The following is an 18,000-nucleotide window of genomic DNA, read 5'->3' on the forward strand; positions in this document are numbered from 1 at the left end:
ACTTGCTTGTTTTTTTTTTTTGTTTTGTTTTTTACAAATAATTATCTCCACGGAAAACCAACACAGTCACTCACCACTTACTGGTCCAAAATGTGATTTTTATAGCTCTTTGTTTAGGGTTACAACTTGCACTTCACCTTCAGCTTGCCAGCCAATCATGTTCAGTTCCAGCAATAGGAGTTATAGTAGGATGTAAATAGGAACTAGTATGAGACGCTTAGAAGTGAAGAGGGACCATACAAAAGGCAAAAAAGGGAGCGACATGCTCTTTAGCAGCCAGAACCGTACCAAGGGAGGAGAACAGCCTGGTTAGATGTCAGAAATGCATGATCGGAACTGTAGCTCACTACCCACATAGGCTACTGCTGATGCCAAGCTTGGTGCATCAGGTAGGAGCACATAGGGAGAAATAGTGTGACATAAACGTAATTATACAAGTTTAGGATGCAGTATTGGTGTTAAATTATTTAAAGTTTCCTCATCCAAACGTTGGAATACTCCTTTAAAAATATTGGTGACTTACCTGAAACACCTGCCGAAGTCAGAAAACTCCATCCATGTTTGCTTTGTGACTTGCTTTGCTTCGACCAGTGCTTCTTTCTCAATGGTGTTGGGTGCTTGACCTGACCCATCTGTTATGAGACCATCACCAGCCAAAATATCATAGGAGCCATCTAGGACAGAAATACAAACATTTACAAGGTGCACCTGCAATAGTATCAGCTTTCTTCACCCACACTATACTGATGAGCAGGAATAAATGACTATGTGATGCACATAGTAATGTTATAGTGATATACAGTAGTATCTTCTGTTCACATTACCATAATGTCTTCCATTCATAATAAAACCATGAGAAGAGTGAGGGATAATTGGTCCCCCCAGCTAATCCTGCCAGATTCCACTGACATAGAATGAGGTCCATCAGTTGTTTTTTTTACTACAGTGTTTAATGACAATGATAATATGCAGAATATGCTGACTGGAATGGAAGACATAGTTGTGTGAACAAAACCTTACTTAAAGTACCGCTATAGGGGCTATTTTAAATTAGTTAATTTGGATATCGAAATAATGGGATTCTGATAATGACATCAATCTTTAGCATAGTATAACATTTTATAGCCTGTAGGAAGGCGCAAGGAGCCATCATTGATGGAAGGTATGTGTCACCGAGATTCCTGGCCTCGGTGAGGTAAGAGCCGGTAGTTTTAAGTGTCAGCGGCAGCTAGTGCTGACTGACACTGTTTCGTTGTTAGTATGGCTGTAAAGCCGATCCGGGCCGGTTCTTACTGGGAGTAGCCAAAGTGCTGGGTGGGTGGCTTCTCCCCACGCTCCAGGCCGGGTCTTTTTTGGCCTATATAAAACCCAGCCAGCAGTCTCAGCTGGGTGTGGATTATCCTCCATCTGACAGTGGAGCACTGTCAGTCCCTGTGTGTTTTGGGACCAGTGAATTTGTGCCGTGCTAAAGGGCTGAGAGCCGCATGCCGGGAAACAGGCCCCTAAAGCCTGCTGTGGACTGCGGGTGGAAAACTGCTAACTAGGTGAAGATTTTGTTCTATGGACATTGCATGGTGTGAACAAACACTAAGACTGTGAACGGTCATTTTGTTTTTCCTTATGTGTGAATAAACACCGAACTGTTTCAGTTAAAGACTTTGTGATTGCCTCTATACTGCGTCCGCAAGCCTGTCTACCAGAGCAAAACCCCACAAGCCTCATAATTTTTCAAAAAAGTGTCATGAAAGGGTGGATATCATTCATTTAGACTTAAGCTCTGATCTAATGATGCCTGATCCATACAAAATCTGCTGTGACATTAGACCCAATGGTAGTCTCATAGCATGCAGTAAAAATTAAGCCAAACATCTCATTGGCGTAATAAGGCTAGGGTCACACCATGATTTTTTTAATTCCACTGAAATGTCCTGTTGTAAAAAGAAATCAAAACAGGATAAGGCCACAGGATTGCCTATCCTGTAGCTTTCTGTTGCCATAGATATGCATTGTATAAAAAAACATATCTGTCGGGATCCTGGTGTTCAGCAGGACAGAAAAATTTGACTACGTTTGTTAGATTGTCTGTCCTTTGGAAAAAAAACATCCTGCAGAAACATAACCATCAGAGACTGTTAATGGATCTGTTAGAAGAAACAAAATCAAAGAGACCCTTGAAAAAGATGTGACATGAACAGGCCCTATAACTGATGCATTTAGTAAGACACTTTTTGGTCTCACATGTGTCATTTTGATGCTATTTTTTAAGCAGTTTTTGAAGCCAAAGAAAGAAGTGGATCATAAAGGGAGGGGAAAAAGACAAAGTGCAAGGGGAACTGCCTATTACTCGACTTTTATGTATAATCTATTTTTGATGAAATTTTCATGTATAACAGACCAGTAAGACATGCCAACAGTAGTACGTGCAAAGCAGATGATAAAAGGTACATTCTTAAAAGGTATTCCAGATGCCTCCACCAAACTCCCAGATGCAGTAGTGGGAGCGAGATATCAAGATGATAAACCTGGAATATCAACAATTGAGCTCATTCATTAACAATACCATTTCCGAAACCTTACATCCTTCTACTTTAAGTAAGTTGGATAAATTGATTTTATGCCCTTCAGCCGTACCTTGTTGCCTATCCTATATGTACTAGCTGCTATTAAAAAGCAGTAATGGGTAAAAGGGCTTTGTCTTCTTGAAAATGTGAAGAAGACCTTGGTATTACTTTCAATCTAACAGACGCCCTGAAAATGTGCATGTTTACCCATGGTATGTCCATGGCAGCACAGGTAAAAGAGAAGAATTACAACATTATCTTGAGTTGGGATTATTGTCCTGTTTGAATTCACCCTACCCTGGTATTGTTTCTGGGAAAGCATTTTTGGAATCAACACCTCTTTTTCCAATATTATTTCTACTAGAAGTTATGAATGAATTGCTAGCAGTCTGCAGTAAGGGTACAAGGGATGGTAACCAGTTGGAGGTGTGTACCTGCACAGTCTGAAAATGGCGGCACTGATCGGATACAGTGAGTCTGCGCAGGTAACACTCCTCCAACTGGTTACCATCCCTTGTACCCTTACTGCAGACTGCTAGCAATTCATTCATAACTTCTAGTAGAAATAATAAAGGAATGGTACAACATAGAGGCATAAGAATATATGTTCCAGGATTGTTATTACATGGGGAATCCATGAAGCTATTAAAACATACGTCAGGACTGGTGAAAGGTCCTCTTTAAGGCATTCAGACCTATCTCCTACCCCTTCCACTTCCTTTCTATTCCCTCTTTTTATTATTTTGGACTTATAATTTGCCATATGCTCTTTTATTCTCTGTTTAGTTGTTGGGTTTCAAGATGTGATGTGAAGGTTATCAACTTTTAATTAACCAAACCATAAAAATGTTTATTCAAGAGCAAACAGCACAGCAAACCTAAATGATATATGGACATTAATTTACCTGGTAGATTTTCTTGAAGTGAAGAGTTTACCTGCTGACATAAAATAAAAGCCATTATTTATGTAACATCTTTATGTTCAGCAAAGCAATACACAAAGGTAAAGGACAACAGCATTAACAGCATTGGTGCCCTGCTTTCTAAACCTGACGAGTGTAACATTTCCATGGAGATTATATTACCTCTCTGACAATTACTGTTTTCTCCCATGTTTCAAAAACATACTGGAGTTTAATTTTCTTCAAATGAAATTGGCCCTTCTTTTACCCGCCAAGGGGGAAACATCATTTTCCCACACAATGCCAGAGAGTTCAAGAGAAAAAGCTGTAAGGCTACATTCACACGACAGTGAAAAAAAAAAACCTCAGTTAAAAATAAACACACTGTCCGTTTTTCATAGCCATTTGTGTATTCATTTTCTGACCTTCTGTCCAGTTTTAATGGCCGTTTAACATTGGTTTTTAATGTTTGTTAAAAAAAGGATGTATTTAATTGGCTTTTTTTATTTTAAGTCCCAATCTCTGCAGTGTAGCCCCCCCCACCCCACATTGCCCCCAGTATGATTGATTCCCCCTTTTTGGCCCCCAGTATAAAGAATGCTACCATTGGTGGCCCCCACTAGTAGCCCCCAGTATAAAGAATGCCCTGTGGATAAGAAAACTCCTTTAAGTTTAAAGGTTATGTACACCTTTGGGGGCATTTTTGTTTTTATTGTTGCATTGTACTTACCGTATTTTGAGCTAAATATAATTTTTCCAATTGGTCTTTATTAACAATATGGAACCTTTTTTGTGTACAGAGCTGATATGCTCTACTAGCAGCCTATGGATATTCCGTCATCTGGGGAGCAGACAGACTCCTTATCTCTGCTCTCTGACCTTATAAACACTCATTAAAGCTCAATCCTGATCTTACTGATAAAATGTGGCTTAAATAAGTGTTTATGACCTCTCAGTACTTTACAGATGAGGGCTATTAGATGACCGGAACAAAGTGAAAGTGATAATACCAGTCACACAGCTAGACAAACAGTTATCCCTTTGTGACAGAATGGCTCAATATTTTTAATAAAGGCCAATTGAAAATATGATTATTAGCCAAAAATGAGTAAAACACAATCATAAACAAAAATTGCTTCCAAAGGTATACATGGCCTTTAAATTGTTGCAGTTAATTTGTTTAAAAGGGTTATCCACATTTATGTTTTAATGGTCGCCCCCTTTATGTGATTAAGCAATTTAACGGTGACAATGATGAAAATATTCCTACTGGCCCAGCGCTGCACTCCCCAGTGTAATTAGGTTGTGGGAACTTCCTGGATTATGTGCCGTACATTTAGCACGTGATCCTAGCCCAGTTACATCCAGCTATCTAGGTGGATTTGGCCAGAGCAGTCAGGAAACCTTGGACACTGTGAGCAGTCAATGCCTGAGGCTGCCTGATTGCGCAGGCGCAACGCACATACATCGCAGGTTGTACCCGGACTAAGATCACATGTTGAATGCATAGGGGGAGAGCGCAGCGATGGCCTGGTAGGAATATTTATAACATTATCACTGTTGAAGTGTTTACTCACAGGAAGGGGAGGACCATTAAAAAATAAATAAAAATGAGGCTAATCCCTTAAAAAATGGGAAATAAGGATTTTCAGGGTTTATATAAATTTAGAAGTGATGGGATTTGATACTGCTGTTAAGCAAAAACTTAATAACTAGATCTTGTCAGTACTTATTGTCAGAAAACACTCCATTTTACAAAATTGTAAATTATGAATTATGCCTTTAAAATTAACTGTGGATCCTAAATCAATTTTCCACAATTTAATAAAAATCGATAGCAAGCTAAAAATCTCCCTTCTGGCTCGCCTGCTAGCGTTTTAAAAGATCAGGGTTAGTTTTTCTTAATTATCAAACGAATCTCGCCTTCAGTGATGCAAAGGAAAAGAACAAGTTTGGGATACTGTCTTTTGCTCTCATGTTTAATTAATATGTGACACAATGAAGTAGCAAGAGCAGCTTGTCATTTACAAAACAAAGTGTCACCACATAGGACTCACAAATTCGATACGACACATGAGTCATCTCTAATTCCATCAGGCAGTAAGAAGCAAAGTACATACCGTATTTGCATTTGAAAAACATTAAGAATTATACCATCTTCATGAAGGGAAACACCTAACTATTATCTTGCAAGTAACGCTAAAGAAAGTCTGACTCAATGACAGCTCAAGGTTGTGGTGTCTGTTTCAGAAGAGAAATTATTCTGCACGTCTGAAGTCTGAGAGATGGTTGTCTGGGCAGATTATACCTAGGATCTGAGGGGTGGCATATATTAGTGGAGACGTTCATATTATTTACTGGCTGCATTGTATTCCATATAACTTCAAATTTCTGTTGATCTTTTAAGGGTACTTTCACACTAGCGTTTTTGTTGGATCCTGTAGGGTCCAGCAAAAACGCTTCTATTACTGTTAAATTAATACAACCATCTGCATCCGTTATGAAGGGATCCGGTTGTATTATCGTTAACATATCTTTAACATAGCCAAGACGGATCCGTCATTAACTCAATTGAAAGTCAATGGGGGACAGATCCGTTTTCTATTGTGCCAGAGAAAATGGATCCGTCACCATTGACTTGCATAGGGGGTCATGACGGATCCGTCTTGCTCAGTTTCCCAGGACTGAAAGCAAAATACAAAATGTTGCGGTTTGCTCTCCGGTATGAGAACGCAACTAAACGGAACGGAATGCATTTTGGAGCATTTTGTTCTGATCAGTTGAGTTTTGTCCCCATTGACAATGAATGGGGACAAAACTGAAGCGTTTTTTTCCTGTATTGAGCCCCTATGATGGAACTCAATACCGGAAAACTTAAACACTAGTTTGAAAGTACCCTAAGTATATAGAAGCATAATAGGCACACCTCAACCTGGGTTAATTGGACTAGACACTGTATAATAAGATATCTTAATTTCACTATTTCTGATAAAAGATGCACACGAACGGATTTTCTTTCCGTGTCCGTTCCGTTTTTTTTGTGTGGACCGAATGCGGAACCTTTCATTTCAATGGGTCCGCAAAAAAAAAGGAAGTTACTCCGTGTGCATTCCATTTCTGTATCTCCGTTCCACAAAAAATAGAACATGTTCTATAATTGTCCGCATTACGGACAGGGATAGTACTGTTCTATTAGGGGGCAGCTGTTCCGTTCTGCGAAATACAGAATGGACACAGACGTCATCCGTATTTTTTGCGGACCGCAAAATACATACGGTCGTGTGCATGAGCCCTTATCCACACAATTTGGAGTAAGGCTACATTCACACGACCGTATGTGTTTTGCGGTCGGCAAAACACGGATCAGCAAAAATTAAGGATGACGTCTGTTTGGCATTCGTATTGCATCTGTTTTGTTTTTTTTTGTGGATCCATTGTAACAATACCTGTCCTTGTTCGCAAAACGGACAAGAATAGGACATGCTCTATATTTTTTGCTTCTATCTTTTTGACAACTTTTAATTCCCTTAGGGGGCAATTGCCATTCCCCGTCATTGTGGCTGAGTGTCTGCTGTATGATACAGCCGGCACCTGCTGCGTATGGAGTAGGCTCAATGCAGCAGCCCGCTCCATACAGTCCCTCAGCCACCGTAACAAATCGAATTTCTTGTCAAAATTCGGTGAATCGACTGAATCGTATTCTCCAAAACTTTGCTCATCATTAGTTAGTTAGTTGGTGCAGTGAGAGGCTGGCTATAGCACTAGGAACACCGTTACAGCTATGCCCTGGTGCTCAATACACTTCTCCCTCCCATTTGTTTGTCTTTTTCTTGACTGCACTTTGGCTCACAAACCCTTCACCTGCACTCCAGATCTGCTGCTGCTTGCCGAGCAGTGCAGATTCACAGTGCGCAGCCAACAACAATGTCATTACACCTGGAGGTGGGGGCACTGGTGGCTTCAGGGACAATGGAGGAACATTTCTAGGTGGAATAAAGTCATTGGCGCGTGCACATTGTGAATCTGTGTTGAAAAGCAGCAGATGTAGAGCGGTAGGTGCCGAGTTTGCAAGCTACAGCGGAGGTGCAAAAAATACCGTCAATCAAATGGGAGGGGGGAGAGTAGTGAGGTTCCTAGGGCCCCCTGGTGCGCCAACTAACTTATTTGCAGAAAAATATGCAGCCTTTCAAGGTAAAAACAAAAGAAAGGTAATGGTTTAATCCAGCATGATCAACCCTACCAGGCAGTATGCCTGGTTTAATAGGGCTGATCATGCTGACAGAGCCTCTTTAACAAACAGCACAGAGGACTTAAAAGGGGTTGTCTCACTTCGGTAAGTGGCATTTATCATGTAAAGAAAGTTAATACAGTCCTGATCAAAAGTTTAAGACCAAAAATGGCAAAAAAATCATATTTAGCATGGCTGGATATTAACAAGGTTCCAAGTAGAGCTACAACATGCAACAAGAAGAAATGGGAGTGAGACAAAACATTTTTTTAGCATTCAATTTAATGAAAACAACGAATAAACTGAAACAGGCTGTTTTTCAGCTGATCAAAAGTTTAGGACCACACCTCCAAAAAAAAACTAAACCCCCCCCAAAACAGAAATCCAACTTCCAAACATGAACTCAGTAATGAGTAGCTCCGCCGTTATTGTTTATCACTTCAAAAATTTGTTTCGGCATGCTTGATGCAAGCGTTTCCATGAGGTGAGTGGGAACATTTCTCCAAGTGGTGAAGACGGCCGCACGAAGGCCATCTACTGTCTGGAACTGTTTTTGTAAACTTCCCTTGCCATCCATCCCCAAAGGTTCTCAATTGGATTTAGATCAGGGGAACACGCAGGATGGGCCAAAAGAGTGATGTTATTCTCCTGGAAGAAGTCCCTTGTCCTGCGGGCATTGTGTACTGTAGCGTTGTCCTGTTGGAAAACCCAGTCGTTACCACACAGACGAGGGCCCTCAGTCATGAGGAATTCTCTCTGCAACATCTGGACATAGCCAGCGGCCGTTTGATGCCCCTGCACTTCCTGAAGCTCCATTGTTCCACTGAAGGAAAAAGCACCCCAGACCATTATGGCGCCCCCTCCAGTGTAGCGCGTAGAAAACATCTCAGGTGGGATCTGCTTGTCATGCCAGTAACGTTGGAAACCATCAGGACCATCAAGGTTAAATTTTTTCTCATCAGAGAATAAAACTTTCTTCCACCTTTGAATGTCCCATGTTTGGTGCTCTCTTGCAAAGTCCAAACGAGCAATTCTGTGGGATTCAAGGAGACGAGGTCTTTGAAGAAGTTTTTTGTTTTTGAAGCCCTTCAGTCTCAGATGCCGTCTGATGGTTATGGGGCTGCAGTCAGCACCACTAAGGGCCTTAATTTGGGTCGAGGATCGTCCAGTGTCTTGATGGACAGCCAATTGGATTCTCCGGTACAGTGCTGATGAGATTTTTTTAGGTCTTCCACTTGACTTTTTTGTTCCATAACCCTCAGGGTCATTTAAGAAATTCCAAATGACTGTCTTACTGCGTCCCACCTCAGCAGCGATGGCGCGCTGTGAGAGACCCTGCTTATGCAGTTCAACAACCCGACCACGTTCAAAATGGGAGTTTTTTTTGCCTTTGCCATTACAACGTGTGTCTAACTGACAGAAAATGACAATGAATCCACATCTTTGCACAGATTTGGCCTTTTAAAGGCATGTGGTCCTAAAATTTTGATCAGCTGAAAAACAGCCTGTTTCAGTTTAATCGTTATTTTCAATTAAATGCTCAAAAAATGTTTTGTCTCACTCTCATTTCTTCTTGTTGCATGTTGAAACTCTACTTGGAACCTTGTTAAGATCCAACAAGGTAAAATATGATTTTTTGCCATTTTTCAAGTGGTCTTAAACTTTTAATCAAGACTGTACAAGCGACTTACTAATGTATTGTTATTATCCATATTGCTTCCTTTGCTGGCTGGATTCATTTTTCTATCACATTATACACTGCTCGTTTCCATGGTTACAGACCACCCTGCAATCCATCAGTGGTGGTTGTGTTTGCACAATTTCGAAAAAAGCACTAGCCTATGTGAGCTTCCATGGTCCCAGCCACATGTGATAGAAAAATGAATCCAGCCACCAAAGGAGGCAATATGGATAATAACAATATATTAGTAAGTGCCCTGTATTAACTTTCTCTACATGATAAATGCAACTTACTGAAGTGGAAATCATGTCACAATTGTCTTACATCGAAGACGCGCTATCAGTCCCAGAAACAGCAGTTTCACAACCCACAAGCAACAGGTCGTTAAGGAGCTGGACGATCCCCAAACTGATCGCCGAATTGAACAGAAGAGGGATCCGTCATAAAGCATCCGCCCGGAAGGCAGAGTTGTACAGGCTCCTGGTTACAGACTCAGCCGTTCCAGCGGTTGAGCAGGTTCCCATGTCTACAATACAACTTTCTCTGGTGCAGTTGCATTCTGCCATTAACAAAATCTCCAGCTCGGTCACCGACATACAGAACAGACTGCTCGCAGTGGAAGCTAGGGCGCCCGCTTCCAGCTGTCCAGCCTCACCCATCCCAGGTCCCTCCGCTTCCCGCTCACTCTCCCCAGGTAGGTTCTCTGGGGCCCCCAACATAGCCCCGTCACATTTCTTTCCTGACAACATTAAAAGGGACATCCTGGCGGGCAAGGACGTAAACCTTGCATCCATCCTTATCGCCACCCATGACTCGCTAGACAGCAGGACCATCGCCTGCGGCAACGTTTCCATTGTCCTTAAATCCAAGGATGTCCGTCTCAATAGGAAACTCACCATTCCAGAGTTCGTACTGGCATTTAGTCTCTTCAGAGACATCATATGCTCAGCGCAGCCAGGTAGGCAGGAGGAACTGGATGCTTATGTATACAGGGTCACAGATCTGGGGCACAAATACGGTGGCCATGTGTTTTATGATTACCATCGTTCCTTCTCCGCAAAAGCTGCCACCGCACTGGCCCAGTTTCAGCATGTCACCAATTGGGCCACCATGGATATGGAGCTGTTTTGCAGGCATTTCGCAGGGCTCAAGGCCCCAGACTGCGCCACGTGTCAGTCCATACTCCATTTATCCGAAAGGTGTCCCAACCTGAATCCCGCCCCTCCAGATAGGTGTCTTTCTGGTCCCCCTGGACTGCCTAAACCCATCCCAACAGTCGACAAATTAGGCAGACCCATAGTCTTTCTTTGCAAAACCCAGGTATGCAACAACTACAATTTATTGATCTGTAACTACAAGTGTAGGCCCCTCCATGTCTGCTCGGTCTGTTTCAGGGCCCATCCTTAATCCACCTGTCCTCAAAGGTCGTCTAGGAATACGTGACTAGGCCTGTTGACAATCCTCTTATAGGACCATCACGATCCCAGTTCCTAGTGTCAGGCTTCAGGAAGGGTTTCCATACAGGGTTGGTAGCTCTGCCTCAATCCACCTGGGAGGGCCCCAACCTCCTTTCGGCACTCAGAGACCCGGATTCGGTCAACACCTTAATCCAATCCGAATTACAAAAGGGCTTCCTTTTCCACGCCCCCTTTCGATTCCTGGGGGGTCAGTCCCATCGGGCTCATAAGTAAAAAATTCACAAATAAAAAACGCTTAACCCCTTAGGGACCCATGACGTACCGGTACAGCATGGTACCCGAGTCCTTAAGGACCCATGACGTACCGGTACGTCATGTGTTGTTCCGATCACCGGCGGGCGGTGATCGGAACAAGGTGCCTGCTCAAAAAAAAAGAAAACGGTTCCAAAACAGCTATTTCTTCTTATGTTGCCTCACAAAAAGTGTAATATAGAGCAACCAAAAATCATGCCACAATACTGCCACCCTATCCCGTAGTTTCTAATATGGGGCCACTTTTTTGGAGTTTATACTTTAGGGGTGCATCAGGGGGGCTTCAAATGGGACAAGGTGTCAAAAAAACAGTCCAGCAAAATCTGCCTTCCAAAAACCGTATGGCATTCCTTTCCTTCTGCGCCCTGCCATGTGCCCGTACAGCTGTTTACGACCACATATGGGGTGTTTCTGTAAACTACAGAATCAGGGCCATAAATATTAAGTTTTGTTTGGCTGTTAACCCTTGCTTTGTAAAAGTTAAAAAAATATAAAAATGGAAAATCTGCCCAAAAATTTAAATTCTGAAATTTCATCTACATTTGCCAATAACTCTTGTGGAACACCTAAAGGGTTAACGACGTTTGTAAAATCTGTTTTGAATACCTTGAGGGGTGTAGTTTCTTAGATGGGGTCACTATTATGGAGTTTCTACTCTAGGGGTGCATCAGGGGGGCTTCAAATGGGACATGGTGTCAAAAAAAACAGTCCAGCAAAATCTGCCTTCCAAAAACCGTATGGCATTCCTTTCCTTCTGCGTCCTGCCGTGTGCCCGTACAGTAGTTTACGACCACATATGGGGTGTTTCTGTAAACTACAGAATCAGGGCCATAAATATTGAGTTTGGTTTGGCTGTTAATCCTTGCTTTGTAACTGGAAAAAAATTATTAAAATGGAAAATCTGCCAAAAAAAGTGAAATTTTGAAATTGTATCTCTATTTTCCATTAATTCTTGTGGAACACCTAAAGGGTTAATAAAGTTTGTGAAATCAGTTTTGAATACCTTGAGGGGTGTAGTTTCTAGAATGGGGTCATTTTTGGGTGGTTTCTATTATGTAAGCCTCGCAAAGTGACTTCAGACCTGAACTGGTCCCTAAAAATTGGGTTTTTAAAAATTTCTGAAAAATTTCAAGATTTGCTTCTAAACTTCTAAGCCTTGTAACATCCCCAAAAAATAAAATATCATTCCCAAAATGATCCAAACATGAAGTAGACATATGGGGAATGTAAAGTAATAACTATTTTTGGAGATATTACTATGTATTATAGAAGTAGAGAAATTGAAAATTTGCCTTTTTTTTTTTTTTTTTTGTAAATTTGGTATTTTTTTATAAATAAAAATGTTGTTTTTTTTTTACTTCATTTTACCAGTGTCATGAAGTACAATATGTAACGAAAAAACAATCTCAGAATGGCCTGGATAAGTCAAAGCGTTTTAAAGTTATCACCACTTAAAGTGACACTGGTCAGATTTGCAAAAAATGGCCAAGTCCAGAAGGTGAAATAGGGCCGTCCTTAAGGGGTTAATATACGATCGGTCAGCGCCTCATGCTTCTGATACACCCAGCCTCAACTCCCTCATCCCTTCCGAAGAATTCTCAATGCAATACTCTTTCATAGACAAGGCCATTCAGCTTATCTCAAGTTGGGCAGGGGAACCTGGTTGTCCAAAGCTGATATTGTCGATGCCTTTAATTTGCTACCCATTCACCCACAGTTATGGAAACTTTATGGAATCAATTGGATGGGTTGCTATTACTTTGCAAATCGTTTAACATTTGGGTCCAAAAGCAGCCCGTGGCTCTTTGATCAGCTCGCCCAGGCCCTCCACTGGATTTTGGTTAATCATGCCGGCTGCTCCATGGTTATCCATTATCTGGACGATTTCTTACTAATAGAAGATCCAGACCATAGTCCCGACAAACTTAACAACCTCTTAACAATTTTCTCAGAGCTAAACATTCCCGTAGCACTCTCAAAGGTCGAAGGTCCCTCCACTTTGGTAATGTCACGAGGGTGTCAAGAGCCACGTCTGACTCCGTTATACCCGGGGTCAGGAAGTCGCAGTGGGTGGCTGCGCGCTCTATGTCTAAAAACAGTGTTGTTTCTTAATGGTAGCTTTCTGGGTTTGCCTTGCAATCCTTTTTGGCTCACTCAGGGATCTGTAGCTTCTCCTCCTCAGCTGTGTCTTGTCCAGCAATCCCAACCTCCTTATATTCCCATCTCTCACTTCTCTGGTTGCCAGATATAGAGCTTCCTGCCTGGACTTCTATACTGACCCACTGGAGCTGTGTAGCTGTGATTCCTGGTTGTTGTTCCAGAGCGTTACCCTCCGGATCCCTGTTGGGCTTTTGTTGTCTGCCGTGGTCGCCCACCTGGGATTATATGTTTTGTCTGTGTTGTCTGTCCTCTCCTTGGTGTTTTCCTCTTAGTGTCAGTGGTGCGGACTAGTGATCCCACCGCCCCGATCACTACATAGGGCTCATCTTAGGGAAAGCCAGGGTTTAGGCACGTGATCAGCGTACGGGTGAGGAACCCGTCTAGGGACGTCAGGGCAGTCAGGAGCCAGCCTCAAGGTGAGTCAGGGGTCACCACCTTTCCCACTCCCTTGGACAGGGCCTTCCCATTTCCCTCCCTTTGCGTGACGCCGGTCATTACAGGTAACCTTTCTGGGCATTGTCTTAGACACCGATGCAATGCATTGTCTTAGACACCGATGCAAGAAACCATAGCCAAATCAGCGACTTCCAGAGCACAGATGTTACATTTCGCATCCAAGGTATGGCCTTTTATAGCTAGACTACTCCAGCTTCTCCCCACAGCCCCTGCACAGGATTCTCTCATTTACTTAGACAACGAGGCCTCTGCCTCCGATCGGGTTCCTCGTCCCCTGCAGCCTTGACCACAAATATATATATAACTACATGAAGAAAAGAAAAATCCACACAGTAAACTGAGAAAACCGATCAGAAAAATTGATGTTTCTGATCAGCGCTCAGCAGGTGCAGGACGCAAGCACGCACACAGATAATATGTGCGTGAAAAAATCTACATACACTAACACTACCTAAAATTGATTTCTATTTAACACTAAATGTATTTTTTACACAAAAAAAAAAAGAAAACTGAGCACTAAAGTGACCAGTAAAAAAAATTGTACTTATTGGTGCTCAGGGCTGCAGAACGCACGCAAACTGACGTTTGGTGCGTCCGTGCAGAGACTGCAGTATAAAAATTTACTGTAGATACAAAAAAAAAAATATCTAAAAATCTACTTATATATACAGTGAGGAACAGAAGTATTTGAACACCCTGCAATTTTGCAAGTTCTCTGACTTAGAAATCATGGAGGGGTCTGAAATTCACATTGTAGGTGCATTCCCACTCTGAGAGACAGAATAAAAAAATAAATAAATCAGGAAATCACATTGTATGATTTTTAAAGAATGTATTTGTCTTGCACTGATGAACATAAGTATTTGAACACCTGAGAAACAGCAAGAATTCTGGCTCTCAAAGACCTGTTACTGTTCCTTTAAAAAGTCCACCTCTACTCCACTCATTAATCTAACTAAGTAGCACCTGTATGAGCTCTTTAAAGACACCTGTCCACCCCACAGTCAGTCAGACTGTCATGGTCTTACCTTCTTGCTGTTCTCCTTCGTTTGACATGTGCTGGCGGCCATCTTGGTTTCTGGGTTTCTTGTAGCCTTCCACCCTGCGGCTCCTCCTTCCCACTGGGAGGAGCTGGATGCCTAGCTCATATATATTAGGAGGTCTGTGGCTTCAGTTCCTTGCTTGGTCCTCCTGTGTTCACATGCTTCTAAGACTGCTGCTGCTTCTGGTTCCTGATCCTGGCTTCGTCTGACTACCCTGCTGGTTCCTGATCCTGGCTTCGTCCGACTACCCTGCTGGTTCCTGATCCTGGCTTCGTCTGACTACCCTTCTGGTTCCTGACTCCTGGCCTCTCAAAGACTCTGCTTCGGTTTCACCATCCGTTTGGACTTTTGCTTTACAGCTTTATTTTCAATAAAGCCTTCTTATTTTCACTTATCTCTTGTTGTACGTCTGGTTCATGGTTCCGTGACATTAGGACCAAGCCATGAATTCTGACGGTACAGGTCCATCCTCGCTACCCATGCTGGTTGCCAGACTTGATCAGCAGGATCACCTGTTGGGTCGGTTCGCTGTGGCGTTGCTAACCCTGCTTGAACGCACGGCTCATTTCGCTCCCGTTGCCGATGGGTCGGTTGTCGCTCCTACTGCCGCTCCGGTTGTTGCGCCAGAGTCTACCCCGACACCTGTTGTTGCGCCTGCGGTGTTTCGGGGTATGACCGGTTCTGCCCCTCTTCCACAGCGCTTTGGGGGAGAGCCAACTCAGTGCCGAGGTTTCCTTAACCAGGTGGGCATTTATTTCGAGTTGCTGCCACATGCCTTTCCTACTGAGAGATCAAAGGTGGGCTTCTTGATCTCGCTGCTCTCGGACAAGGCCTTGGCCTGGGCCAGCCCTTTATGGGAGAACAACAATCCGGTGGTTGCCGAGTTTTCCGGTTTTGTTGCTTCTCTTCGGAAGGTATTCGATGTGCCGGCTCGTGCTGCCTCTGCTGCGAAGCTCCTTATGTCCATCAGACAGGGTTCACGATCCGTAGCTGAATACGCCATTGAGTTTCGTACCCTGGCAGCAGAGGTGGGCTGGAATAATGAGGCTCTGGTCGCTGCTTTCTCTCATGGTCTCTCGGATGCCTTGAAGGATGAGGTTGCAGCTAAGGACCTACCAGTGGAGCTCGAGTCTCTTATTTCTTTCCTGATTTTGATTGACACCAGACTCAGGGAGAGACCTTCCTTTAAGGAGAGCCTGCGGAGGTCTTCTAACAGATTGGCGCCTACGTTTGCTGTCCCACCCGTGCCTCCCTCTCCTCCCACGCCTCCTGGGGATGACTTGTCTGGGGGTGAACCCATGCAGCTGGGGTTTGCTTGCCTGTCCGAGGGGGAGAGGGTACTCCGGAGACGCGAGGGCCGATGCATGTACTGTGGTCTCGGTGGGCATTTTCGGTTGGCATGTCCGAACCGTCCGGGAAAACGCTCGCACCTGAGATCCTGTCGGGGGCAGATCTTGGGTGGAGTCTCCTCGTCCCCGGTTTCCCGTGTTGACAAACCACTGATCACTGTTGTCCTCTCCTGGGTCGGGGGCTCGGTGACGACCCAGGCGTTGGTGGACTCTGGTGCTGGTGGTTTGTTCATTGATAGTGTGTTCGCTGCTGCCAATTCCATTCCTCTGCAGGCTCGAGGTTCCCCACTGGCTCTTGAGGCGATAGACGGCAGACCCCTTCTGTCGTCACACGTGACTCATGAGACCCTTCCAGTGGGGATAGCCATTGGTGCCGTTCACAGAGAGTCGGTCTGCCTCCAGGTTATTTCGTCTCCTCACTACTCGGTGGTCTTGGGGTACCCCTGGCTCCAGAAGCATAATCCGACTTTCGATTGGAGATCGGCCGAGATCCTCTCGTGGTCACCGCAGTGTGGGGCTAGTTGCATCCATGGGTCTGTCAAGTTGCTGTGTACTTCCTCGGACTCTCTGTTGCCTCCTGAATACGAGGAGTACCGGGATGTATTCGATAAGGTGCGCGCGGTTGCCCTACCTCCGCACCGCCCATACGATTGTGCCATAGAGTTACAACCTGGTGCCGTTCCTCCTCGTGGCAAAGTCTATCCACTGTCGGTAGCGGAGAATGAGGCCATGGAGGAGTACGTGAGGGAGGCGCTTTCACGCGGACACATTCGCAAATCCTCGTCCCCGGCAGGGGCTGGATTTTTCTTTGTGAAAAAGAAGGGCGGTGAGTTGAGGCCTTGCATCGATTACAGGGGTCTCAATCGCATCACGATCAAGAACGCTTACCCGATACCCTTGATTTCCCAGCTGTTCGATCGCCTTAAAGGGGCCACGGTCTTTACCAAACTCGACCTGAGGGCGGCATATAACCTGGTAAGGATCAAGGCGGGCGATGAGTGGAAGACCGCGTTTAACACCAGGACCGGTCATTATGAATCCTTGGTTATGCCCTTTGGGTTGTGCAATGCGCCCGCAGTCTTTCAGGAATTCATCAACGATGTTTTCCGTGACCTGTTGCAGCAGTGTGTGGTGGTCTATTTGGATGACATCTTGGTATATTCTGAATCCATGGAGGCCCACATTCTGGATGTCAGACGAGTGTTGCAACGGTTACGAGTGAACAAGCTGTTCGGTAAGCTTGAGAAATGCGAATTTCACCGATCCCAGGTAACCTTCTTAGGTTACATCATTTCCGCTGAGGGGTTCTCCATGGATCCTGAGAAGGTTTCGGCTGTCTTACAGTGGCCCCAGCCCAGTGGTCTTCGTTCCCTGCAGCGCTTTTTGGGCTTCGCCAATTATTATCGGAAGTTCATCAGGGACTTTTCCATGCTGGCCAAGCCTCTCACGGATCTGACCAGGAAGGGCAGTAATTCCCAGGTCTGGCCGCTCGAGGCCATCCGAGCTTTTGAGGCCCTAAAGTCCGCTTTTGTGTCGGCTCCGATTCTGTCGCATCCCAACCCTGGGTTGCCCTTTGTCCTCGAGGTGGACGCGTCTGAGACGGGAGTAGGCGCCCTTCTGTCTCAGCGTAGAACACCAGAGGGTCCTCTGCTTCCTTGTGGGTTTTACTCCCAGAAACTGTCTTCCGCGGAGTGCAACTATTTGATTGGTGACAGGGAGTTATTGGCCATCGTGCAGGCCCTTAAAGAATGGAGGCACTTGCTCGAGGGTTCGGTGGTTCCGGTTCTCATCCTGACGGACCATAAGAATCTGACCTACCTTTCTGAGGCCAAGAGATTGACACCACGTCAGGCCAGATGGGCTCTGTTCTTGTCACGTTTTAATTACGTG

General features: G+C 44.3%; 1 protein-coding gene across 4 annotated transcripts in view; it reads right to left on the reverse strand.

Moving 5' to 3' along the window:
* ADGB (androglobin) overlaps positions 1-18,000 on the reverse strand; it is a 339,135-nt gene that overhangs the window by 173,622 nt on the left and 147,513 nt on the right. For all 4 annotated transcript variants that reach the window (XM_040427354.1, XM_040427353.1, XM_040427352.1 and 1 more), the window contains exons 14-15: positions 3,467-3,497; positions 524-674 (exon numbers count right to left, since the gene is read on the reverse strand). In XM_040427354.1, the coding sequence (XP_040283288.1) occupies positions 524-674; positions 3,467-3,497 (182 nt within the window). The remainder of the gene's footprint in view (positions 1-523; positions 675-3,466; positions 3,498-18,000) is intronic.

This window comes from Bufo bufo, chromosome 4 (assembly GCF_905171765.1).
Source record: "Bufo bufo chromosome 4, aBufBuf1.1, whole genome shotgun sequence".
NCBI classification, from domain to species: Eukaryota; Metazoa; Chordata; class Amphibia; order Anura; family Bufonidae; genus Bufo; species Bufo bufo.